The sequence below is a fragment of the Hermetia illucens genome, chromosome 4 (genome assembly GCF_905115235.1).
Source record: "Hermetia illucens chromosome 4, iHerIll2.2.curated.20191125, whole genome shotgun sequence".
NCBI classification, from domain to species: Eukaryota; Metazoa; Arthropoda; class Insecta; order Diptera; family Stratiomyidae; genus Hermetia; species Hermetia illucens.
Genome location: NC_051852.1, coordinates 63,781,422 through 63,807,919, shown reverse-complemented (window position 1 = coordinate 63,807,919; position 26,498 = coordinate 63,781,422). Strand labels below are relative to the sequence as shown.

Genomic DNA, 26,498 nt, shown 5'->3' with positions numbered 1-26,498 from the left:
TCCGGAGCTGATCTTAGTTTTGAAATTTGTTGCAAAGGTGAGGAGTGCGGGAGGCAGAAATTGATCATTTCTGAAACGCGCCCATTCTCAGAAACTACCCAACCGAAAAATCTGAACAAATCAGGAGGTTGCGACTTTATAGTGTCTGCGCTCCGAAGTATGGAAAGTATATCCCCACAAACAAAGTTAATAATAGTTTATTACTATAATTTTTAGTAATTGGTTGGAAAATCCCCCTTAAGTTCATCCCCCCACCATGAAATGTAGGCTATAACATAGAGCATAATCATACCAAGTTTGATGGAAATCACACTATTACTAACAAAGTAAGGTAAGGGGCGCCCACCGGCCTGCAATGTCATCACTGAAAGGCAAGCACTCCCCACCGATTACCTGTCCTAAATCACTATAAAACATAGTGGACACTCTCTTGCCAGAGGATGTGAACTACATAAATCTACCTAAAGTCATGACGAGGATGTGAACTACATAAATCTACCTAAAGTCATGACGAAATTCTTGTAGTGGAAGAAGAGGAAATTCTTGATGCAGCAAGGAAATCCGCTGAAAGTAAGACCCCAGGGCCAGATGGAATCCCGAATATCGCCCTGAAAGTGGTAGCCAGGACAGCACCAGGTATGTTTGCCAACATTTTTACGGCGTGCCTTAGAGAAGGAGAATTCACCGAGCAATGGAAGCCGCAAAAGTTGATACTTATTCCGAAGCCAGGTAAACCATTGGGTGAGCCCTCCTCATATCGACCGATATGTTTGGTCAATGCCATTGGTAAACTATTTGAACGAGTGGAAAAGGATCTGACAAGCAATTCGGGTTTCGTAAGGGGAGATCAACCGTTGATGCAATTTAACACTGCGAAGTGGACGCAAATCGTAGAGGCTCTAACCAAACTACGGGCTCCGAAGTAGGCATCGTTGTTGCAGCGGTCTGTCTTAGGTCCCTTACTGTAGTTAATTATGTAGGATGAAGTGCTGAAGCTACGCCTTCCTAAAGGGGTGACAACCATTGGCTTTGCCAACGATATCGGGGTAAAAGTAGTTGCAAAACGCTTAGACAAGATCGAAATCTACGCAAATGAAGCGATATGAAGCACGGCGGGAATCCACCGTAGACAGACAGGCAGACACCGATTTTAATAAGGTTTTGCTTGCAAAACAAACAACAACAAGTCGAGAAACCGGAAGCTGGACGCTTCAGGTACGAAAGGTTTTGTGTATTTCTTAGTACGTAGCACGTAATATATCCATATATTATGTGACAGTTTCCACTTTCGGGTGATATTGACATTCATAGTCTTCAATTTTCAAAGAAGTAACAAATTTGAGGTATTATAGCTTTGTTAGTAATAGTGCGATTTCCACCACATGCTCTATATTATAGCCTATATCACTGCAATTTCATGGTACTAGGATGAACTTAAGGGGGGTTTCTAACCAATTACAAAAAAATTGTAGTAATATACTATTATTAACTTTATTTAAACAGATATCGGCATGGAAGGTATTTCGGAGCCCAGGCACCATATAGCGGCAGCCTCCTGGTTTTTTTTCAGATTTTTCGGTTTGGTAGTTTCTGAAAATGGCCCCCTTAAAGAAGTGATCACTTTCAACCCCTCGCGCTCCCCACTCTTCCAACGAATGTCAAAACTAAGATCGGCTTTGAAAAGTACTAATCGAGACCTTTAATTTGATACCCCACATGACTATATTTGATGAAAAAAAATTGTACACCCCCCTTTTGCATGTATGGGGACCCCCCCTTAAATTCGATGTAAAAGGATGTAATTCACTGTATACGTGGGCGTTCACAGTTCCCACCTTTCTACCAAATTTGGTGTCAATCGCTATAACCGTCTCCGAGAAAAATGCGTGTGACGGACAGACAGACAGTAAACCGATTTTAATAAGGTTTTGTGTTTACACAAAACCTTAAAAATGACATCTTGAAATATCTTAGACAAATTCGAACGTTAATGTAGTGTAGAAGGTTTCAATACTAGCCCGATTTTAGCTCTTCGCAGCCTCATGGCCTTGATTTTAGATTGATTTTATACAATTTTTTAGTTTTTTAAGGTTTTCTGTAAGACAAAACCTTATTAAAATCGATCTGTCTGTCTGTCTGTCCGTCGCACGCACTTTTCTCGGAGACTGTAGCAGCAGTTAACACCAAATTTGGTGGAAAGATGGGAACTGTGAATGCTCACGCATACAGTGAGTTACATCCTTTTACATCGAATTTAAAGGGGGGTGTAAATTTTTTTCACCAAATATAATCATGTTGAGTATCAAATGAAAGGCCTTGATTAGTTCTTTTCGATGCCGCTCCTAGTTTTGATATTTGTTGGAAAGGCGGGGAGCGGGAAGGGTCGAAAGTGATCATTTCTTTAACGAACCCATTCTCTGAAACTGCGCAACAGAAAAATCAGATAAAATCAAGAGATTGCCACTGTATGGTGCCTAAGCTCCGCAATACCTTCCATACCGATATTCTTTCAAATGAAGTTAAGAATAGTATATTACTATAATTTTTAGTAATTGGTCACAAAACCCCCCTAAGCTCATCTTAGCATCACAAAATTTTGCAGTAATATAGGGCATGATTCTGCCATGTTTGGTAGAAATCGGGCAAAATTATAATAGGTCAAGGTGGATACTCTTACATAATATATGCACATATTACGTGCTATGTACTAATGGGGCAAATATACACACACATACACAAAAGCTTTCATGCCTGAAGCGTCCAGCTTCCGGTTTCCCGACTTGTTAAGGTTTTGTGTAACCACTGCGTTTATATAGTTCTTTTATTGTGATCTTGAAGATCTAGAGGAACTCACTCGAATGAAATAACTGCAGATATGTTTGCATATTTCCTGCTGTCGCAAAAAATACTAAAACAATAAGGAAGTAAATGAAGGAACGCCTTGTAACTTTTCCGATCAAAAGCATGCTAACTTCACTCGTCTGAACTCTGATATTTAACCACATCTTGCAATTAATGGTAGAACAAAGCAGTAAAGTCTAAATGTCTTCATTAATTCCGAGGAAGCTTTGATCATCATTAAAAATTAACTAACAACTAAGAATTGCAATTATTAGCGGTAAAGCATCTCGTAAATGACCGAAAATCAAAAATGAAATTAATTGAGTAGTTAACATAAGTGTCAAATAAAATTTGAACTACTCACCGCTTGTTTGTTTGTTTCCCAATATATCCAGAAACTCGCGAATTTCAGCGTTAAGAATTTCCAAACTCTGTATGCATTCCGATGGCTCCTGAAAAATGTCTTTCCTTCGGTGAATGTTTTCGCTAGCTAAGTCGGTGCTGCTGAAGCCCGAGCTAGAATGTGACGATAAATCGCTCAGAGTGGTCGCATCATCTTTATTTTCAGTTTGCTGATACTCTCCAGGGTTTTCTTTTTCGCACAGTCGTTGTAATGACTGTTCGAGGTGTCGCAACCGAATTACTTTCTCCCCAAGGAGAGCACGTGTTCGATGGAGATTCACCTCCATTTCCGTCAGTTCTCGCTCCTCATTAACAAGCTGATCTAAAGTATGCCGAGTGTTGCCGACTTTGTGCCGCTGTTTGATTTCTCGTTGCCGCGACCGAAAATCCATCCTTTGTGTTCTCAATGACTCCTTAGCTCGTCGGACAGAATCACGCTCTAAATGTATTCGATGCTTGAAGAATTCTAGTTCAGAACTGCCGCCAGCATGTTCATTTGAAATATCCGAGAACGGATATCGTAAATGATAGGTGGTTTCCAACGTGTTATCTGGAAACTGGTCTTCGAGGTCATCCAACTTTTGCAGCTGGCTGCGAAGATTTTCAACAGGAGTGCAAGGTCGGTCTACTTTAAAGTTATCTGAATTCAGGCGAGAAGTTGACGCAGACTTCATGCGCGAAAACAATTTTTTTCGCTGGCGATCGCGAGCAAAGTTATTATTTTCCTGATTACGATTGAATGCTTCTGAATCAGAGTTTCCATTATCGCTGTAAGGAGATGGCAAATATTTCCCTTTCGAATAGTTGTTTGACATTGTAGTGTCTGACTGGCTTATTGAAGTTGTATCTTCCTGGTGTTTCGTTTGGAATTGTTTAATATATTTTGAAGCAAGGGTCGCTTTTCTTTCGCGAGTGGATGGGCTTTCGGAAGCCTTTTCCTGCAAATGACCTTTCGAAATGAGCGAATACGGTTTCGCTGGATCCGTTGTATGTGGTACCGGTAGTGGCGTGCTGCGATTTTCACTATCATCTACCGAAGGTTTATTTGATGTCGAACGGTCTGTTTCTGTAGCCGATCCTGTAGTAGTTATGCTCACCTGTTGGGCTTGCTGTTCTCTTTTTTTCTGCCTTCGTTCCAGAGTGATTCTTACGTCAGTTTTCAAGCGAATGTACTTTTCTTTTAAACACCTATATTTGTCTTCGAGTAAGCGTTTTTCGCATCTAACTTTTTCATACAGCCGGTCTTCCCCATTTTCGCGCATTCTTTGACGTTCTGCTTCAAGTTCAAGCGCAAGTTTGTCACGCATTTGCAATAAATGCGTTTGATGTTCCTTTCTCAAAATTTCCTCTTCACTTTTTAAATCCCTTTCCAGCTCCTGAACCAGTTCAGAATGATTTCTTTGCAGTATATCGACGGTTGCTTTGTGTTCGTTTAGTATTTGTTGCCTTTTAGAATGAAATTCTTCCTGTACAGCAATTCGGTATTCCTCTAATTTATGTATTTGTTCTTCTTCAAGTGTGCACCTAATGTCCTCTAATTTAGCATCGTATTCGGTCTGTATTATGTTTATTTTCTTGCTAAAAAGTTCTTTAATGTTCTGAAAATCACGTTGAAAACTCTTCTCCAAAGTTATCTCTTCTATTTCAAGCAATTCCTTGTTTTGAGCTTGCTTCTGCTGCTTGAAATTATTTGTCTTTTCAGCAATTTCAATTTCTATCTTCGCCTTCTCTTCTTCGATGGTTTTCTCTGCAATTTTACGTAATTCCCGTTTGGTTTTCTCCACATCGGAATTTATGAAATCTTCTTCGAATTGCTGCAAAATTTCTTGTCTTTTATTAACTAATTCTTTTTGCATTTCGTCTCTCAAACGTTTCATTTCTTCTTCTCGTTCTGCTTCTAAGTCACGTTTTAAAGTTTCAAGTGTCCGTTCATGTTCTTTTCGAATATCATCATAGTCATTCTTATCACGCGATTCGGAATTTTGTGGCAGGTCATCTCCGATAGTAGGGTTCTGAAGAAAACTACGAATTGAACAGTCTTTCGATTCGGAATCTGTATCGTCATAAAGGGGCTTGACAGGATTTTGATCACTAAATTTGCGTGTTTCAATAATTGACTTTTTTGAATTCTCCAGCATGCTGCTACTGTCTGCACTAAGTTTGCGCGTAAACATACCAGTTCTGTTTTGCGCTTCGATTGATTGATCAGTGGCATTCTGGGACTTCAATCCTTTGAGATTTGTTGGCTTCATTCCAGATATTACAGTCACTTCTTTAATACGTTTTTCCGCTTCCTGCTGATCATTTTCCAAAAAGTCCCACGGATCTTCATCGGAATTATCCGAAGCTTCTGGACTTGGCCCAAATTTTTTTGAACTACTTGCATCAGGAGAGTAATTGGCACTTAATTTTATTTCATCTAGATTAAAACGTACACTTTTCTTGTCTTCAGTATCTGTATCGTCGAGGCGTTTCCTAACATCGGTTAAACTCGAATCTCGTAAAATTCCTTTTACGTTGGAAATGAATGTTTCCGTAAAATAGTTTTTTGCAGTATAATCATCACTTTTCTTCATATTAGATTTTAAAAACATTGCACCGGTACCCGTTATAGTGAAGCCTTTTTTAATATTATCTCTTTCGTCATGAAAGAATCCTTCACTATTCAAATCTAAAGTTGTCATTAAGCTATGGTTCCCATCCAACCTAAGACTTATCTCTGGATTAGTTTTAACAACTTCAAACCGTGAAGTTCTTATTAGTTCTGAACCAGATGATGCCTGCCTTTTCATATCTGAAAATTGATTGCCTGAATTTTTCTTGAAACCTATTATTGTAGGTTTGTTATTTGGAGGATTCAAATTGAATTCTTCATTTCCTTGTAAGCTCCGAATACCAGAATCTAGCTGGGAAACTTCTTCAGAGTTATCAGGCAGTGAAGAAGTGACATCTGACTTCTTCTCTTTCAACAGACGACGTCGAGTATCTTCTACGATATTTCGATAAATAGCATCAAGTGGGTGGTCCCACTGTGTTACTAGTGTTTTTTTATTATAGTAGTAGGTAGCTTGAATTTTATCGTTATAGCTGAAAAAAAAAATATAATCATGACAATTGATCTGCAAATCTATGAAAAATTTAATATGATTTACAGGAATATGGCGCTTTTCTCACCATTAATTTTATTCCATCAGCCTTTTATAATGGAACTATAAGTAAAAAACATCAACCCAATTGAAGATATTAAAAAAACCTCTTTGAGCCGCACTTTCTCATAAAATTTTCAAGGACGAGAAGCCCAACATGACTTATACCCGAGTGGAGGGAGTTCATGGTATGCGAGCATGATCCAGCAATACCAAATATGGTATATAAAGAGATAAAACGTCATTGTGAATGTAAAGTTTTAATGCACTGGTATGGTCTATGGGTCCTAAATCTTCTTCCGGTAGCAAAACCTTACCCGATATTGCTGCGAACCTTGCACTAGTTTATCTCAATATTGCCTACAATGGTATAATGCTGGTTCCCATACATGCAAAAGGGGGGTGTAATTTGTTTTCCACCGAATATAGTTTGAAAATCACACTATTACTAATAAAGTTATACTAAATCAAAATTGTCGCTTCTAGATAAATTCAAGATTTGAATGTCAGTATGACGCGAAAGTGCATATATGATACATTGCGTGCTAGGTACTAATAGGACAATTGTCAACACAAATATTTTTATATAAGAAATACCTAAAGCTTCTACTTTCTGGTCCTCCGACTTGTTACTTTGTAAATCGTAAAAAAATGACCCTTATTTTGGCTGAGCGACCATGGTGTTTCGCTACCCACAATACTCTGCGTATGCTCTAATAGTGAACCTGTCTACCCGAGTTGCATATCCGAACATCTTCCAATGTCGTGGCGCTTTTGAACAGGCCTTTATGTGAATGCCATTGCATTGTTTTTGAACTGCCAGCTTCCGCAATTTAACTTTTTGGTTGTTTTGTCAATCAACATAATGTAATATTCCCAAATATTAACTTTGTTTGGGCTTTTGTAAAAAGTATCTATTTAACCAAAAAAGTACTGAAAAATGAAAAAACTACTGAGTTACTGATGAATTAAATTTAATACTTTTAGTACCAAAGAGACAACGCTGCTTAAGATGTAGTAAATTCACGCGAAATTGATAAGTTTGAACTGCTATAACTTTGACACTAATAACCCGATTTCCAGTGTGTAAGCACGATGCTGTCCTCTATGCTCTCCTAGGATGAACTTAAGGGGGTTTTCAGTAAATTTCTAAAAGTTGGTAATATACTATTAATAATAATAATCGTTCGTGGAACGATCCATATTGGATCAGGGCTTTGAAGTGTGTTAGAGCACTTCCGTACCGTACGGTACACTACAGTAACACTTTAGGAGGCAATGTGGTCACCATTGCGTTCGCCCGAGATTATTACTCTGATTTGACTCAGATACTCATTTACAGCTGAGTTGACTGGTATCCAACGTCAAATCACGATACAAATCCTACCGCCACTAGTGAGATTTGAACCGTACCACAGCCTTGTGCTCTAACCACTCAGCTATCCGGACACTTAAAACACAATTAAAAAAAAACCACAAGAATACTCTAGGTAAATCTTTAGTCTAAAGAAGTGCAAATAACAGGTATGAAACGTTTTGTGAATTTGTTATGTAGGATTATTTGGATGCATTAGTGTAAAGCTCTTAGTGCCTATGTACTTAGTACGCCATAATATTGATCTCAATGTGATAACAACACTCTGTGAACATATGATATCTTAGAGTGCAGTCAATTCACGAAAAGCACTAAACCCTAAAGCTTGACGATAATAAGAGTTCCATCAAATTTTCCAGTGTGACGCCTTAAAATATAGGCTATATGATTCTAGGGTGTACTTAAGGGGAGGTTTTAGCCTGTTTCAGAAAAATAGTAATAATTTTTAACTTTATTTGAGCAGATATTGTGGTGGAGAATATTTCGACGCCTAAATCTCATATACGTGAATGCTCATGATTTTTTCCTTAGGTAACTTTTGAGAATGGCCTCTTAGTTTGAGTGACTTTTTTCTAGCCGCCCCACTCACCTCCTTTACAACTGTCGAATTCAAGACCTGATTGGAAAGTCAACCAAGGCGGGTTTGTCAACAGATGTATAAATACTGCAATACATACTGTGCCATCTTGATGGAAAGCATTGCTCTCTTCATACTGCTTTCTTCAATCAAAAGGTGCATTTCGGTAATTCCTAATGCCAAAGGAAATCACCAGCTAGATGAAACTGCTTTACCACAATTCTAGGAGCAGAGTTCAAAGTACGGACCAAAAGTGTTCCATGTGTCCGTCGATGTTCATCCTCTCGCCATTCCTCTTTGTTTCTGTCATGGATGCTATCACTCAGGACATCCAACGTCCAGCACTTTACACACTGCTCTAAGTGTATTACAACAAACCTGATCTCGGGGAATTAATTCAAACATGAAATGATCGCCTCATGTAATAATGTATGTGACTAAATCTGAGTAAAACAAGACTTCTGACGGCTGACGCGAAAGAAATCGACACAACTATAGTCAGTGATAGCGACTTGCACAGGATTAAGTAGTTTCATCGCTCACCCTGTCGCCTTGTATGCTTTCCAGTTCGACGCAGCCACTAAGATATTTTGCCGGATCAGTGGTACACCTTCTATTATGACGTGCAAAATGTGTAATGGTACGGTCATGTTTATCACCCTGATAATAGCACTCTAGTTAAGGGTGTCTCTATCGTCAAAGTTGATGGGAAATGACCCAAAGGCCAACTGAATCAGAGATGGCTTGACAAATAGAGTGTGATTTGAAAACCATAAAATTGCGCGAGGAATGTATAGTACTACTAAGATTGCGGCACAATAGATTCTTGCGGTCACCGAAAAGGAACAAGTTCATCTGGGGACTAAGCACTTGTTTGTTTGCTTCCTCCTGTTCACTGTGTATAGTATAGGGCATCCATATAGTGAGACTGTGCTTCAGTTTCACTACCATCACACTTAATGCTATACAAGTGATAAGCTCACAGCAGCAAGATAAGTCTAAGACGATCAGAAACATCCACGACGGTTGGAATTCAATCCCAGGGTAATGAGACCGATAAGCCAGCTCAATAACACCCTAATCATTGCACCATCAAGTGGTGTGTAAAAACTTTATAAGAATCGGTTCACTGTCTGTCTGTCACACCCGATTTACTCGGAAACCGCTAAGTCAATTGTCACGAAATTTGATGAGAATATGTGGTTTGTGAATCCCTTTACATACAATGGGTGGCATCTCGGAACTTATCCAAACGAAAAGTTTGAAAAAATCACAATTCATCCATACAAAATCTAGGTCTCAAAATATATTCCATTTCGATATATGCTTAAATAAAGTTAATAATAGTAAAGTTCATCCTAGAAGTACAAAATGGCTTAGTTATAGTAGTAACATAATGCATTTTTTTGGAAAGTTTGACTAAAATCTAACTATTATTAATAGTTAAAGAAAATTAAAATTGAATATTTCACGAGAATTTATCGCACTCTAAGACGTGTATGACGTCATCATCAAATAAAGTGAACTCATATGAACAACCGAACTGCAGTTTGGAAATACATATGCATATGAAGGGACATTTTGAATTGGAAGTAAAAGTGAATGGGACAACGTGAATAGGGACTTTCTCACACATGATAAATACAAAACCTTTATACCCGGAGCGTCCAGCTTTCTTTCGTTCATTAAGCTTTTGTATTAGAGTCTTTTTTGGGACAATTTAGTGGTTGGCTTTCGCGCTGAGGGGATATAACGATGAACGCTGTTGTAGGGAGCATGACCGTAGTTACAGTTTCGGAGCACCCTAAATGAGAATATTCAGGCCATTAAATTTTCGTGACGCCTGGTTATACTCAATCAACCAAAACATAAACTTGAAATCGTTCATTAAATACCGGCTTATGAATGGAAGAAGATAAAGCATTTTTAGCACAGACAATATAGTTGAATACTATTCATGGCCAGGATAATATGGACCATTTTGCAATACATAACTGAGAGGGATCATTGACCTACACCCCATTGAACGCATACTATACTGACCCCGACCTTAGTTGCAAACGCACAACTGCATGTAACCTCGCGTGTGTCATGGGTTACTTATAATGATATAATTTACCGGGTCAGCTACGGATATGGTATAAATAGGTAGCCGCGGACCTGCAGAACGTTTTCATGAGAATTTGCTTTCTTGAACTATTCTTCAATATATTTATAGTCCTTACTTATTACCGAGCTACGAATTTGGAACGGAATCCAGAAGAGTACAGGCATCGACTCGCTTCCCGTAGCAGAACGTCGTCAATCAATACGAGGTAGTAGTGAAAAATAACCGGGTTGCTCTATCAACTAGGTAACAAATTTTCCCAGAAGTTTCAGTTGATTTCGAAGTACATTCTTCAGCAAACGGAATTTACTAAAGAAGCAGCTCAAATGCTCCATCTTTAAGGCATTCCTTCAACCAAGTAGCCAAAATAAGTTTAGTAACATGAGACGTAGATCCAATTTATAATGAGGTTTTGAAGTTCTAAGTCGCATCCAACGACTATCCTGAGATTCGCGCAGACGCTAGGCTAAAGAGCCCAAAACTAAAATTAATTTCGACAACAAACAACACCATTGCTGCCGTTGACAAAATTTTTTCTGATCGTTTGAGTAGCGAGATTATTGTGACAGTGGTTCATAGCCTGATCTACGTGGCAGCTGCCACGATTATTCGTCACAACAATCAGCACCAGGAGGACCTCTGTTCTGAGTTTCTCGGCACAACAAAATAGTCAAAAAGATGAGAAAGGAGATCGACCGCTTCACGTAAACATATCTTGGAAATCCATCACCAAGAGTGCAAAGATGTGTTGCTAACATCATTCTCCAATGACATCCGCAGGTATCAAAAGAGCTTTCAGCGAAGGACAGTAAACACTTTATTCTTCCGCTGTTAAAGAGGATTTTATTAAAATCCCCCCTATTTCAGTCGAGGCGATCTAGATCAGGCAAAAAACAGATGACCAAACAGATAACTGAAATGCTTATAGGGTATTGACAAATCATTTTAATCAAATAATTTCCCATCAGAGAAAAGTTTCGCCAATTTTCAACATGAAGATAACTTCATCCCCAAGGGACAGGATGTATCTTGCCCTTCAAAATGTCGACCAATTACTTGCCTTCCTATCATTTCCAAGATTTTCGTTTCAGTTCTCTGTACGAATATCTCGAAAAGTATGCACCAAAGGCTGTAAAGAATAACTAGCCACTGTCCATCAAAAACAAAGTATCTCGAGAACCTACATCGATTATAAATCAGCCTTTCATTCCATATCACATCCATGGTTATTAAAAATCTTGCGCTTGTACAAAACAACCCAAATGTCGCTCTTCTCCTGAGAACAGAGATGAAAAATCTGAGTACGAAACTATCGCCAAAGCAACTCATATTGTCGAAATGTAGATAGAGTTATTTAATGTATATTGACGACATGAAAGGTTATGCCGAAGATAAAAACCAACTTGGCTCCTTGCTGGACATCACTATTCAGATCAGTAGGTATACCAGCATATAGTTAGGTTTGGAGAAATATCGCGTGGAAGCAATTCTTCGGGGAAAACACACTGACAATGAAGAATACAGCCAAAATGACATTCAAATTGAAGATATATGTAGGTCTAGCTAGATAAATTCCAAACTGGTATGGATATGCTTTATGTGGCCGAACACGCACGGCTAGGTCATGTTAGGTTAGGGGGCGAACCTGGCCAGGAAGGGAACGGGACGCTTCTACACGGGCCAGAACTCTTCTGTAGAATCGGAAATGGGCTGCTGTTGGCTACGATGTTGAAAAATGATTAGATGCTGCTGAGCCACCGCACCAGGAATAAAGCGGATATCTATGGACGCAGCCTGCAGATTCCGTGCGGAGAGTGACGAAATCTTCATACATGCTCTGCGACAGTGTCTGCCACTTATGCAAAATAGGATGAGGCACCTGAGAGAATACCCGATGCCAAGTTGAAATATCTGGAAATAACGACTATATCGGTTGTCGGCTTTAAATAAAAAATCCAAACGGTTTCCTTTACTAAATATTTTCTATTTTTCTGCGAATTTTCATTTTTCGATGATTACTTGTGGCTCTCCTTAGTGCTTGGCTTGGATTTTTTATTTGCAGTTATAGGACTTTACGATATAAATGCAGGTTTTGTTAATAGTTATAGGCTTGCTTGACATACGATAGTCAATAGGTACATTATAACTAGGAAACAGGAACAATAGTTCCTCTAGAACGCAGTAGAATTTTCGTAAACAGAACGAAAGTTGTAAACGCAGAGCTGCATATGATTAGTTATGCGTCATGCGTTACCGATAATGAGATAACCCACTGGGTCAGCAAAGAATATCGAAATTTATTTTGAATGTTGCGAATGCGAACAAATAGATGGCGCGGAACTTTCCACTTTGTAGAGCTCGCCACGGGAGTGGAAGACTAGCGAGGAAAGTGTGCCACGAGTTAGGGGCTGAAAGAAACACTTGAAGCGAGATGATTCTCTTCTGCCTCTAATGTTTAAATAGTCGGTTATCACGCGGTGCAGTTTTTAATTAATTTAAACTCATTCATAAAAATTAATAAAGTCTAATTATTACATCTATCGAGTATTTATTGTAAAAACTTAGTCTATGTTCCGGTGTACCTAAAAATTGTGGTTTGCAAAAAAATGGACTATTTTAGTTAAATTGGTGACCCCGTAACAAAAAGTTTGAGTAACGGATCTAAAAATTAAAAAAACGATTTCCGAGAATTCGATGTTGTTTGACTGTTTTGTGACTCCTAGTTGGATCATGTTGACATTCTCTGGATTGATCCAGGAGAAGAAATTCACATTAGTTCCTATGCAAGAAGTTGTCCATGAAGGAAAACAAAATTCTCATATCCCATTACTTGTGTAACTGAGAGCAATTCGTTTGCAGCGACTGAGGCCGCTCAACAAGTGGCGAATGCGAAAATTGAAAGTGTCGGCTATTCACACTGTCAGAAGACTCCGGCACCATCGCTGCCGCAGCCACCATCGTTGCCGCAGCCACTATCGCTGCCGCCGCAGTCACCGGAGACGCCGCCGCAGCCACCAGAGAAGCCGCCCCAGCCACGCTCGCCGTCTCCAGCATCGACGTCGCCGCCGCCTTCACCATCAACACCGCAGCAGTTGCCGCCAGCGCCGCTGCAGCCGTCGTTACCTTCACCGCCGCAGCAGCGAATCATTATTGTAATTTGTTGAATTTTGTTGTTTGAATTTTAATTTGTTTTAGTTGAATTTATTTATTAAAAAAAAAAAAAAAAAAAAAAAAAATCAATAAATAGTATGCCCACTGCAAGAGACGGCGTTCAGGCGTTTTAGGTGCGGATCATCGTTGATTGTCCGCTCTCTAGGCGAAGTTCTGGGAAGTGGTTTCGGTCTGCACTTAAAAGCGTCCGCTTCGGTGGTGATTTCTTTGTGCGTGCGTGAATTTGTGGGTTCGGCCTGCCGTGTAGTTAGAACAGTTTCACTGCGTTTTCGTTTTAACACTCGCGTCGAAAAGAAGTTTCCTTTTTACTAGTCATGATGTCGATCGACAACAAAGACGCAGCAGGCCCATCGGACCCACAAATGACCGCCCTCGCCGTGCGTGTTCCTCCATTTTGGCGGTGGAACCCGGAGCTATGGTTCATACATTTGGAAGCGCAGTTCCAAATGTCCGGAATCACATCGGACGCGACCCGCTTCAACTATGAGATGGTCGGCCTGGATGAAGAGTCGATTCTTCTGGTGTCCGATGTAGTGAAGTCGACATCATACACGCAGCTCAAGAGCGAGTTGATCAGGCGCCTGTCGGCAAGCGAGTCGGCAAAATTAGACCACTTGCTGGCGGGTTTAACGTTGGGTGATCGAACTCTCAGCCAATTGCTTCGCGAAATGAGGCAATTGGGTGGGAGCAAGATCGGCGATGACCTGATCAAGTCGCTCTGGCTGCGACGGCTCCCGGAGGGCACCCAGGCGATCCTCGCTTGCGTCTCCGGTTCCTTGGAGGAACTGGCAGCGACGGCCGACCAGGTGCAGGAGGTGTACGTACATGGCGGCCGTTCAACCACAGTCGGATGAGGTGAGCGACTTGAGGCGCGAGATAGCCGCTTTAACAGCCAGGGTGGCCGAGATGCGGGCGACGTTGGACGCTCAGCGTTCGGGCGCCAGATCGCGAGCTCGCTCACGGTCTGCCACTCGAAAAGGGCGTTCGGGTAGCAGGTCGTCGGGACAGTCCACGGACCGAGGGATTTGCTAGTACCACCGCAGATTCGGCGATAAAGCCACCAAGTGTACTATCCCTTGTAAATTCACGCCTGCCGCAAAAAACTAGGTCCGCGGAGGGTCCTGGCGACGGCCACCCAGAACGCAGCGCCACGTCGCCTAACTATTTACGACCCTCTCAGCAGGCGCAACTACCTCATCGATACTGGTGCGGAGCTTTCGGTTCTACCCGTACCTCGGCAACATCAACTATTTCCACAACCACTCAAACTGGCGGCAGCAATTTCCTCCCGCATAAACACATACGGGTATAGGCAAGTGGACGTGAGTCTTGGCTTGCCTAGGACATTTTCGTGGCGTTTCATCCTCGCGGATGTCAGCTTCCCCATATTAGGCGCAGACTTCTTGTGTCACTATGGATTGCTGGTGGACTTGCAAAATAAGTCCCTTATAGACCCCACGACCAACCTTAATTCGTCGGGACAATTGGTATCTCACCCAGGCAATAATCTTTCCATTCTTTTAGAAGACATTACCGACTCTCGTGTTCGGGCACTTCTCCAAAAGTTCAGCCAGATTACTACCGAGTGTAGTGTCTCCAAACCAGTGAAGCACAATGTGCAGCACCACATTATCACTACTGGTTTCCCGATCTTCTCGAAGGTGCGTCCTCTACCATCCCAGAAACTGGCTATTGCACGGAAAGAGTTTAAACAACTCGTTCAACAGGGTATCTGCAGGCCCTCAAACAGGTGTTGGTCTTCTCCACTGCATATGGTCCCTAAGCCAAACGGCGAATGGCGCCCATGTGGGGACTACAGAAGGCTAAATACGCAGACTGTTCCTGACCGATATCCAATTCCACTCATCCACGACTTTGCGCATCACCTCGTGAATTGCCGCATCTTTTCGACCTTGGACTTAACCAAGGCTTATCACCAAATCCCAGTAGCTCCTGAAGACATTCCAAAGACGGCAATATGCACACCCTTTGGACTCTTCGAGTTCACCCGGATGACTTTCGGATTGTGCAATACGGCGCAAACCTTTCAAAGGTTCATCCACGCGGTCCTGCGAAACCTCGACTTCTGTTTCTTATATTTGGATGATGTTTCTGTCGCCTCTTCCACTGAGTCTGAGCACTTAGCCCATCTCGAGTGCATTTTTCAACGTCTCCTTCAGGCCGGTTTAGTCCCAAACGTTGAGAAATGCAAATTTCTCCAAAAACAGGTGAGATTCCTCGATCATTTCATTTCCCCTGAAGGAATACAGCCCGACCCAAACAAGGTGCAAGCGAGAACAAGCTTCCCGCATCCAAAGACAGTGAAGGAGTTGTGGAGGTTCTTGGGCATGCTAAACTTTTACCGTCGTTTCCTGCCCAAGGCCGCCCATCACCAGTCCATTTTGAACGCGTACTTGTCTGGCCCCAAAACTAAGGACACACGAGAGATCGTGTGGTCTGAAGAGGCTATCCCCGCGTTTGAGAAATCCCGTCAACAACTGGCCGACGCTACACTCTTGGCATTCCCTCTGCAAGATGCACCCCTAGCCGCTTTTGTTGATGCCTCTGACATCGCAGTAGGTGCTGCCCTTCACCAAAAGGTGAATCAAGTTTGGCAGCCGTTGAGCTTCTTCTCGAAGCAGTTGAATTCCGCTCAACGGAACTACAGTACCTACGATCACGAACTGCTCGCCGCGTACTTGAGCAGCAAATACTTCCGTTTCTCCCTAGAAGGCAGGCCATTCACTGTGTTCACGGACCATAAGCCTCTCATGTATGCTTTGAAACAGAAGCCCGACAAAGCGTCCCCTCGTCAGCTTCGACATCTGAGTTTTATAAGGCAGTTTACGTCAGACATCCAGCACGTGTCCGGCAAGGACAACATAGTTGCTGACGCTTTGTCTGGTGCCTCCGAGATTAACATCCCCGCCTCACTCGATTTCTCGGCTATTGCCAAGGCGCAGGAGGATGACGCAGCACTTCAGAGCCTCAAATCCAACCCCAAATACAAATTTCGGGAGTTACCCATCTTCGGCTCAAACTTCTCTCTCTGCTGCGAAGACTCGGAAAAGGGACCTCGGTCATACATTCCGGCCACCTTTCGCAAGGAAGTGTTCCACGCAGTTCACGACTTGACGCATCCCGGCATCAGGACAACAAATCAGCTAGTCACCGAGAAATACTTCTGGTCCTCTATGAATAAGGATATCAATTCCTGGGCCAGAAAGTGCATCGCATGCCAAAAGTGTAAAGTCTCCAGGCATGTAAGGAAAGAAGTGGGCTCATTCCCCCGCACTACCAAGCGGTTCCACACAATACACCTCGACATAGTAGGGCCTTTGCGAGACTCGCACGGTTATAGGTATTGTCTCACAATCATCGACAGGTTTATGCGGTGGCCTGAGGCAATACCTCTGAAAGACATTACGGCGCAATCATGTGCCGAAGCCCTCTGTCGAGAGTGGATACCTCGCTTTGGCGTCTCTGCAGTGGTCATCACTGACCAGGGAATGCAATTTAAGTCCACCCTTTTCTCCGAGTTAGGCAAACTCCTTGGTTTTAAATGCCAGCGGACTACTGCGTACCACCCGCAATCCAATGGGATGCTAGAACGTTGGCACCGGACGCTGAAAGCCGTCATTATGGCACGCGACGATCCATCCTGGTCCGAAGTCTTGCCTCCCGTCCTACTCGGCCTACGTACAACCCGACGAGAGGAATTTGCTGCCAGCCCCGCGGAGCTGGTATACGGGGAGAAACCGAGACTCCCACCCGATCCGGTCTTCGACAAGAGATCGGGTCTCACAGAGTCGGGGTTGGTGCGTCTGCTGAGGGACAATCTCCGACGCATAAAAGCCACACCATCAACTCGTCCACACCTGTCTATTCGCCCAAGGAACTGGACACGTGCACGCACGTTCTGGCCAGGACGGATACCGTCCGGAAGCCGCTGCAGCCTCCCTATGAGGGCCCGTGCCGCGTTCTCGAGCGGGGAGAACATTTCCTCCAGCTCGAGATCGGTGGACACAAAAAGGCGGTCTATCTGTCCAGGCTGAAACCCGTATGCGCCCCGAAGCAGCGTCGTGTCCGCTTTGTGGATTGACGGTGAACGAAGTTCCGGGATCAGTCGCCGAAACCCCTAGGTTTCATCTGGGAGCGGAGCGATGTGGCACGTCAGGATTGGCAGCATTCGAAATTTATTTCGAATGTTGCGAATGCGAACAAATAGATGGCGCGGAACTTTCCACTTTGTAGAGCTCGCCACGGGAGTGAAAGACTAACGAGGAAAGTGTGCCATGAGTTAGGGGCAGAAAGAAACACATGAAGCGAGATGATTCTCTTCTGCCTCTAACGTTTAAATAGTCGGTTATCACGCGGTGCAGTTTTTAATTAATTTAAACTCATTCATTGTAAAAACTTAGTTTATGTTCCGGTGTACTTAAAAATTGTGGTTTGCAAAAAAATGGACTATTTTAGTTAAAATCAAATCAGTAATCCAAGATGAAGGAACTGAAGTGCCTATCGTTATGCTATATTTCAGTGGTTCCTTTCCAAATACCTACCTACCTTGGGGCTCTGTTGCAGCACTGACTTTTTCCCTATTAGTGGTGAGAATACAATCGGGGACATTATTTTTAACTATATTAATGGAGCCCCAGGGGCTAGAAGACAGTATCCAACATGGTTTAGAGTCTGTCAATCACATCAGAGTGCCTCTTTACCCTTGGATGTTCTCGCGGTCATTGAGTAGCGAGATTACTGGTCTCAACAAGCAATATCTCGAACCACACAGAGGTAGGAGCACTTTAACGTTTTGGATCTTTCGGCTCAAGAAAAAAAGTCGAAAAGTTGAGAAAAGATATTGGTCGCATCACTGCATCTTAGAACTCCATTACTTAGAGTCCACAGATTTGTTGTAGACATCATTGGAAGCTATCATTTTTCCAATCATTGCAAACCACCCTCTCTCCAATCTTATTCGCAGGAATCCTCAAGGTGCTGAAGCATAAACTTCCAATATATTCCAGCCACATCCGCAGGTAACAAAAGCGAAGGGTAAACGGTGCCCTGTTCTTCCAAAACCAAAGAGGATTTTATAAAAATCTCACCAACTCAGGTCAATAAAATAACCTTGATCTGGATCAGGCAAAAAACTTCTGGAGAGGTGTTTTTAGCCTGACATCACTGAAGCTGGTATTGAGTTAGCACTTGAAAAGGTAAGTAATGGAAGCCGCCAGCAGTGGTTCAGATGATTCCTAATAAAAAAAGTAGTTGCACCTGTCTCCTTACCATTTACAAGGTTTCCACTTCAGTTTCCTGCACGAATATCTCAAAACACCTTGATGTTCATAAATTAATAGCTGAGGAGCAAAAAGGATGCGTAAAAGGCTCCACATACATTCGTGGTTACTACAAGCGTTACGTTTGTATAAAATCAGCCCTAATATCGTTCTTCTCCTAAAAACAGTGATGAAGAATTGGAGCACGAAGCTATCGGTATTCTTATAAACATCAGGAGAGATACCAATCAGACATGGAATCTTACCAGGCAACTCGTGCTTTTGTTTGGCTTTGAATCCATGATTCCATGTTTTGCATGAAAGTAAACACAGTTTCCAAATTAAACATGGAACATTGTCGAAATGTACATTGACTCATTTAATGAATATTAACAAGATTGTATGCAAAGACGAATATCAACTTCAATCCTTGCTGGACATCACCATCTAGTTTAGCACGGGTATAAGCATTGTTTAGGGAAAACACACCGACAAGGAAGGATACAGCCAAAATAAGATATAAATTAAGGATATGAACTCGGATGATGACTACAAACTCTTCAGTATACTGCAAGCAACAATTGATGAGGCAATCATCCAAACTAAGTAACTGGAGGAATTTGAACGGCATCCAGATCTTGTCCTGAAAGCTATGTTGCTCGGGAAAATAAAATCATGGCAATCAACACTTTTGCCATCCCCGTTCCTCTATAAACGTGCGATGTGATATGTTACAGTAGAGTAATACCGATTTAGAATTTATCAATAGACGGGTAACGATAGTTCTTGCAAACAACAAAATGTACAATAGAGCTGCCAATATTCCACGTCATCAAGAAAGAAAATGGATACTTGATTTAAAACTTTGTACTACAATCAGGTCCATTTTCTTCAAGAGTTTTCGTTTAAGAAAAAATCCTTTGCCAAATACTCGTACATCAGGCTCCACTATGATGGCAGATAATAAATTCTTTCCTTTGAACGTGAAAAGCAAAGAATGGGATCTCATGTCGATTGTAACTTCAGTCCAACAGAAGATCAACATGCGGAAAGAGAAACCCATTCACCGAGATCACATTCAAAATTATTGTCGCCGAGGGCGGATTGTCCTGGGCGCGGAACAGCACAGCAAACACAAACCGGCGACGCACCAGTTTTCCCGCTGCATACTCTTGTGTGCGGAAAACCAAATTGGTACTTACTTTCTGCAAGTTCTGCTCGGGGCTCTTTGAATGATCTCTCTCAGGTCACGTCTGATGTTCACCAATCACCGGCAATAAAAAATAAAACCGAAATGTGACCTAGCGTATTGAACATTATTTTCATTTCCTCAACACAAAACTCACAATTCGTGTACATCAGAGATGATTTCCCAAAACTTGGCTCCAATCTGGTTTCTTCATTAACCGTCTTGGAAATAAACTATTTCCCTGCTCTTAATTCACAGATTTATTTTAACAAAATTAAAAATTTTTTAACCACGCAATCTTTCTCTCAAAGACAACTTCACCGTCCGAAACTCGCTTTCAAATAGAAGATTCCAGTTCAGCTCATTAGCTGCCTATCGATCAGCCGGTCTCGGTGCCTCTAATTTCATTCCCGGGCCATAGCCTTCAACTTAAAAGTCCATGCACATAAGAAAGTTTAATTAATTGAAATATAAATATTGTATTTAGATGGAAGAAGGGATGGAAATCATGAAATAAAAAAGGATAATTGAGAAAACAAAAGCGGTAGAAAAAATTTGACGGTAAAGTGAATATTACACATTATTGAATTCATTATATGGTCATATTGGGCCCTGGAAAAGGCAAATGGAATACCCTTCCTCTCGCTAATCCGCAAACACTGCAGCATGTGCTCGCCAACTGCGCCTCTTCAAAAACATTTACTCTCTAAGGCGATAAAATACACATCCAATATGGACTATCTCGACATTCAGCATTTTGCGAACTGCCTCTGTTGATAGTCGTCTGAAGGCCTTCATGCGCCTTTTACAATGGATGTCTCTTGCAGCTTGAACTGCTCTGCTAAGGCAGTGAAGATTTCATCCTAAGAAGTAATCTCATCTAAGTCCTTGTACTGCATGGCGATTTAATGTTTTTGAGCACCCACATTAGCACTTTCCCCAAGTAGCATTTTGACTAAACTGCGGAAGCGTTTAGTTCCGCTCTCTTTGCATGTTTTTAGCAGCACGATCAGATTCCTCTTTTGGTTCTTCCGAACCCTGCTGACATTTGCCCCAAATCTTTCAGATCAAAGTCACCTTACAGCCTTCTTAGTATAATGGGTGGGGGAGAGGTATATTCATTCTCTCCTTCTCCTTTCTATGCTTTTTGGCAGAACCTTACTTCGACAGTCGCGTACTTTTTGATCGAATATCGGCTATCTTGGGACGCTATTGTTTTAGGCAATATTTTCCTGCCTACCGACGCTTTACGTACCTTCCCCAAAGTAAGCTATATACCTTGCTGTTTTTTTTTGGAACCTGTTGATTTTCTGGATGTTCATCTTCTTTTTCTCGAAAACTCCGTTTCCTCGGCTTATCCAAGAGTAATTTTAGGGCTCTCCTTTGATTCCTTCGCATCTTCCCGCGATTTTTTATATACAACTCTGATGACTCTCGCTATATGTTTGATAGGTTAGTGCAGGTAGTGTTGATGGCGAAAAAGATAGTTGATTAACAATAAATTACATATTGCATATAAGCGAATATAGAAAACAGAAGGAAAAGAAAAAAGTGTCAATAACTCTATTTTTGTGAATGGCTAGGGATGAAGCCAGCGGACCAAGTTGCAGACGGTTATAGTCTCGTAACATTCAGGACAAGGGGGAGTTGAAGTAGCACACAAACTCCGCTAAAGGAACCTATAAAATATTAAGATTGCGAATAGTGACTTGTCTATCACATGCGCCAGTTAAAGATCTACAAGATTGCAGAGATATTGGGTTAATTAAAGCCAGACATTCAGGAAATATCGAGTAGGGAACGTTCTTTTTAAAGGGGCAAGAGAATCGAGTGAATCTGCTTTGCACAAATTGAATTGCACCGCAATCACCACCATAATAGTAAGGGGACCACACTACCGAAGTATATTCAGGAATGTTCCCGACGAAGGATTTATAAAGAATGGATGAGAAATGGATATCAATTAATTGATAGGGAATAAAGGCACACATTTTGAAAGCGCGGCTGAATACATCGACATAATGAAAATTACATCAGAGTTTATTGTAAAGTTCACACCCAGGTCCTTGTAAGAGGCAATCATGCCTAAGGGCTGAGCATCAAGATAATAAATGTGTGTCGGGGAAGAAGTGTTTACTGAATAACATAAAGAGTAGCATTTGTTCACATTAAGTGGTGGCTTGTTACGAACGCAGCGCTGATATAATGTGTGAAGGTTTAACTGAAGGCTGCACTGATCAGTAGGCGAATCAACAGCAGAAAACAATTTTAAAGCGCCCATAATAACCATTAAATTGAAGAGTTCTAGTTAAAAGGTTTAAATCCTTGATCCATTCTATTCTCAAGGCCTAATAAGTTAAAGTGCTGACTTCGTATCTTTGTGCCAACCAACACTCGGTTGTGCCAACTTCCTTTTTTCAGAAAATGATATCAAATTTTAAGAAGGATTTTTCAGAATGGAAGCCTTCCGAAGAGCCATTTGGATAAGGCCGGGGAAAAGTTTGCGGCAACAGACGGCGAGACTCGGTCGTTAGAAAATGAACCGATCCGTTGCTTCAAGGAGGCAATGTAGTACTCACTGGACTACTACTACTACTACGAAGCGATAATAAATCATTTGTGGCGTAATATTGAAGACCTCATTTTTTTCAATCTGGGAGCAATGTGAAGGGATAAGATATGAAAAAATATATTGGACGGTACGGTTCAGGAGCGCTGCATATCATTAACATAAAAAAAATTAAAGGAGTTCCAAGTGTGTTCCCCAATAAATGTGTCAGCAGTCAGCCTTCCAAAGATGACCATACCGGAATTCTATGGTGATTATTTGAAATGGAGGCAATTCTTTGATGTGATATCTTAAAACAAATGCCACTGGCAAGGCAGAGAAACTAATCAGACATTTTTCATTAACTAAGGACCACCAAGCTACAGCCTGGAATATAATGGAAGACAGATACAACCACAGGGGACACACAGCCCACATGTTATCATCAAATTTCCTGGTAGACAAACAGACAGATATTGAATCCATTTTACTCAGGTTTTGTTTCACACAAAACCTTAAAAATGCTAGGACACAATTTCCAGGACACAAAGCACGAGAGTTTGCTTGCGATTGGGAATTTGGCAGTGGACACTTCAATATGGGACCCATTATTTTTACAAGTGTTGATAAAAAACTAGATCGTTGACCAATTCGAATGAAATCCAAACGACCGAGTCATTTTATTTTCGCTTCCAATCACTTGAATTATCGGCCAGAAAGACAAACAAGGAACTGCGAAATCATTACCTTAGATGGTGGCAAACCAAAAATTCTGCAGTTTATCCGCTTTCCTCGTGGAAGCACTTTTTGCAACTGTCGGCCGGCAAACGGCTGTAATTCGCACCGGAACGCAAATTGTGGCAGCGGCAGCAGAATATATATAATGCTTTGATATCATCGAAAATCATGGAAGAAAAGAAGGATGCTAATCCAAAATCAAGGAATCATCAATAACAGCGGCAGCCTCAAACCATCAGAAACGTTGTGCTGGTTGGTTGTGTTTTGCTGGGCACAGCCAACCTTGATGGTTATTGCTAAAAATGGACGGACTGTGTAAGAGCTATGATATGATATTTTGGACTCGGGCTCTCAGATCAATTTGGTGACTGAGAAACTTGTGAAGAAACTGAAAATTTCACCACCCAAAGCAACTCTCTGTATAAAAGGCATAGGCAAGGGCAAAATGGAGGCCCGCCACCGCATCGATATTAAAGTTGTTTTGCTTTGTTTTTAAAATCATTTTTATTTTTAAGAAATAGGTAACAATAGTATATAGATTGGAAAAATAAACAATAAAAAACAATCTTTTAAAATAACAAAAATAACTTAAATCTAATGGCCACTGTGGGCTCTCAAAATTTTCGAATAACAATTTACAGGCAGAGAAGAGAAACAGTAAGAGATAAAAATCTAATTTTACAATAAGTTGTCGGGAAATGGTCAAAAACCCGACAGAATTCACTTGGCCTTAGTGGCAAATAAAGAGATATAAAAGTAATAATAGTAATAAATGTTTAATCGCTTCAAAAGATACTTTTAACTTAAATTATTGGGCTTAAAACTATCATAATTATATATTTTATATTATATATTTTTTTTTTATTTTTTTACAATAACAATAAAATAGAAAAGGTAATAATAACAGTTGTAATATTTACAAAGAAACAAAGAATAATAACGTATGTATGTATAAGTTATTATACAACTGGAGGCAAAATCAGTACCCGTTCAATATGTATGAGCATGGCCACCGCTAACCGGCATCCCGCAGCCACCAGTACCAAGATTTCTCTTTTTCATCCCGCTTAATATCAATTGCTCTCGCTCTGGAGTATCTCCAGTCGAATCCCGGAGCCCCCACTGTCAAATTCGGGGGGTATTCTATCCTTTTGTCCGTGGCCCGTCTATGTATATGATACATAACCGGATCACCGGCAGAATCAAGAATTATACCATTCCTGTCAAGATACACGAACGCTTCGGGAGGAATGAAGCCTGTCGTGAGAGTTTTCTCGAAATACCTATCATTTGGGTAGAACGGCTGCGAAACCCAAGGGTTCTCACCATGCGAAGCAGATCGCACTATATGATTCCGAATCAATCTGACGATAACTGTGTCGATTCTTGGCACAGCAGCAGCTGCATACATCACCGCATTAGTTACATAGTGCTCATAGTTTGACGAAGCAGTCCTATTAAGCCCCGTGCAAGCACACAGACATTTCTTTTCAAAGATCCTTATTTTCTCCATTTGGCTAGCATTCAAATTAAACCAGATAGCACACCCGTAGATGAGCACCGGTCTAACCAAAGTAAGATAACAAATAATCTTAACCTTCCGGCTAAGATGTGGAGCATAAAAGAGTCTTCGAAGAGACATGAATGCCTTGCGAGCGCTTTCTAGCGCGACTTTAACGTGCTCGTTAAATTGGAGACGCTTGTCAAGACGCACACCCAGGTATATAACGCACTTCTTGTGAGAAATGCGCTCAGAACTATCCTCGTTCGCGACAATGTGGAAATCTCTCCAATTCTATTTCAAGTTCCTACTGGCATACGCCAAGGAATTTCGAAACAGAATCGTTTCACACTTTTGCGCATTGATTTTCATCCGCCAACTGTTCGTGAAGAACTTAATATCATTGAACATCTTCTGAAGTTCAACTTGCACCTCAGTTATCTTCTTGTGCGCCGTGTAGGCTATCAGATCGTCAGCAAAGGTAACCAACGACCTTTTAGGACATTTATTAAAATCGAAAGAATTGAGTAATTCGCCGGCAAATACCGCAAAAAGTGTAGGCGCAGTCACTGTCCCTTGCTGCAATCCATTCAGAACATGAAATTCTCTGCTAGTAGTGAGATTTCCGTCCGTAATGACAAAGCACTTGCCATACAGCATACTACACATCATCGCTACGAGGTGGCTGGGAAACTCATTCTTCAGGAGCCTGAAAATCAGTCCATCCAACCAGACGTTATCAAAGGCTTTCTCCATGTCTATAAGGCAAGCGCACTCACTATTGTTAATCCGCCAGCAAATATCAGACGTTACTTTCGTTATTGCATGTATTGTCGAATGTCCAGATCGAAATCCGAATTGCGCGTTCGGCAATAATTCCTTCTTCTTGATATGCCCGTTCAAGGCTTTCAATACCAAAACCTCAAACACCTTGCTGATGTTAGGCAGCAAACTGATTGGGCGGTAGCTTTGAGGGCTGGATGGATCCTTCCCTTTCTTTAAAACCGGGAATACTCGGGCTTTCTTCCATTGTCCTGGAAAGAAGGAATTGTTCAATAAACTATTGAACGAAATGCAATAATTACGAATGGCAATGTCTGGTAAATGCCTGAGGACCACGTTGGGAATGCCATCCATACCGGATGATCTCTTATTATTTACTCTTCTGAATATGGAAGTTAACTCTACACATGAGACAAAGTAATCAAGCCGATTATCACTCGGTATGAGATCAGCCTGCAACGCAGAGCTAAATTGGAGAACTGTGGTGTCGTTCAGGCTATGTTTGAAATTGTGGACATCTCGTTCTACAATTTCCGAAAGTCGCGTTGGCTCTAAGTCCGTTCTGGGCTGATGCACCGATTCAAAGTGCTCCCCTACAAGTTCGAGTTTTAGAGCATCATCCATCACGATGTAATTGCCTTGCGCATCAGCAGTTACACTATTCCTGTCTATAACTGAGTCAATAAGGTGTTGTAGCTCGCTGCCACCGACTTTAATTCTCGGCACAGTTATTCGTGACTTCTTCCGGAATAACGTATTTATCTTAGTAAACATGGAATCTGGATCGCTTGGTGAAATACCCTTTAACTTCTCCCGCCATTGGAAGTTCACTTCATTTACG

At 41.5% G+C, this 26,498-nt stretch overlaps 1 protein-coding gene across 3 annotated transcripts in view; it reads right to left on the bottom strand.

Moving 5' to 3' along the window:
* LOC119655130 (centrosomal protein of 164 kDa) overlaps positions 1 to 26,498 on the bottom strand; it is a 133,750-nt gene that overhangs the window by 28,816 nt on the left and 78,436 nt on the right. For all 3 annotated transcript variants that reach the window (XM_038060865.1, XM_038060866.1, XM_038060867.1), the window contains exon 3: positions 3,206 to 6,330. In XM_038060865.1, coding sequence (XP_037916793.1) covers positions 3,206 to 6,330 — 3,125 coding nt within the window. The remainder of the gene's footprint in view (positions 1 to 3,205; positions 6,331 to 26,498) is intronic.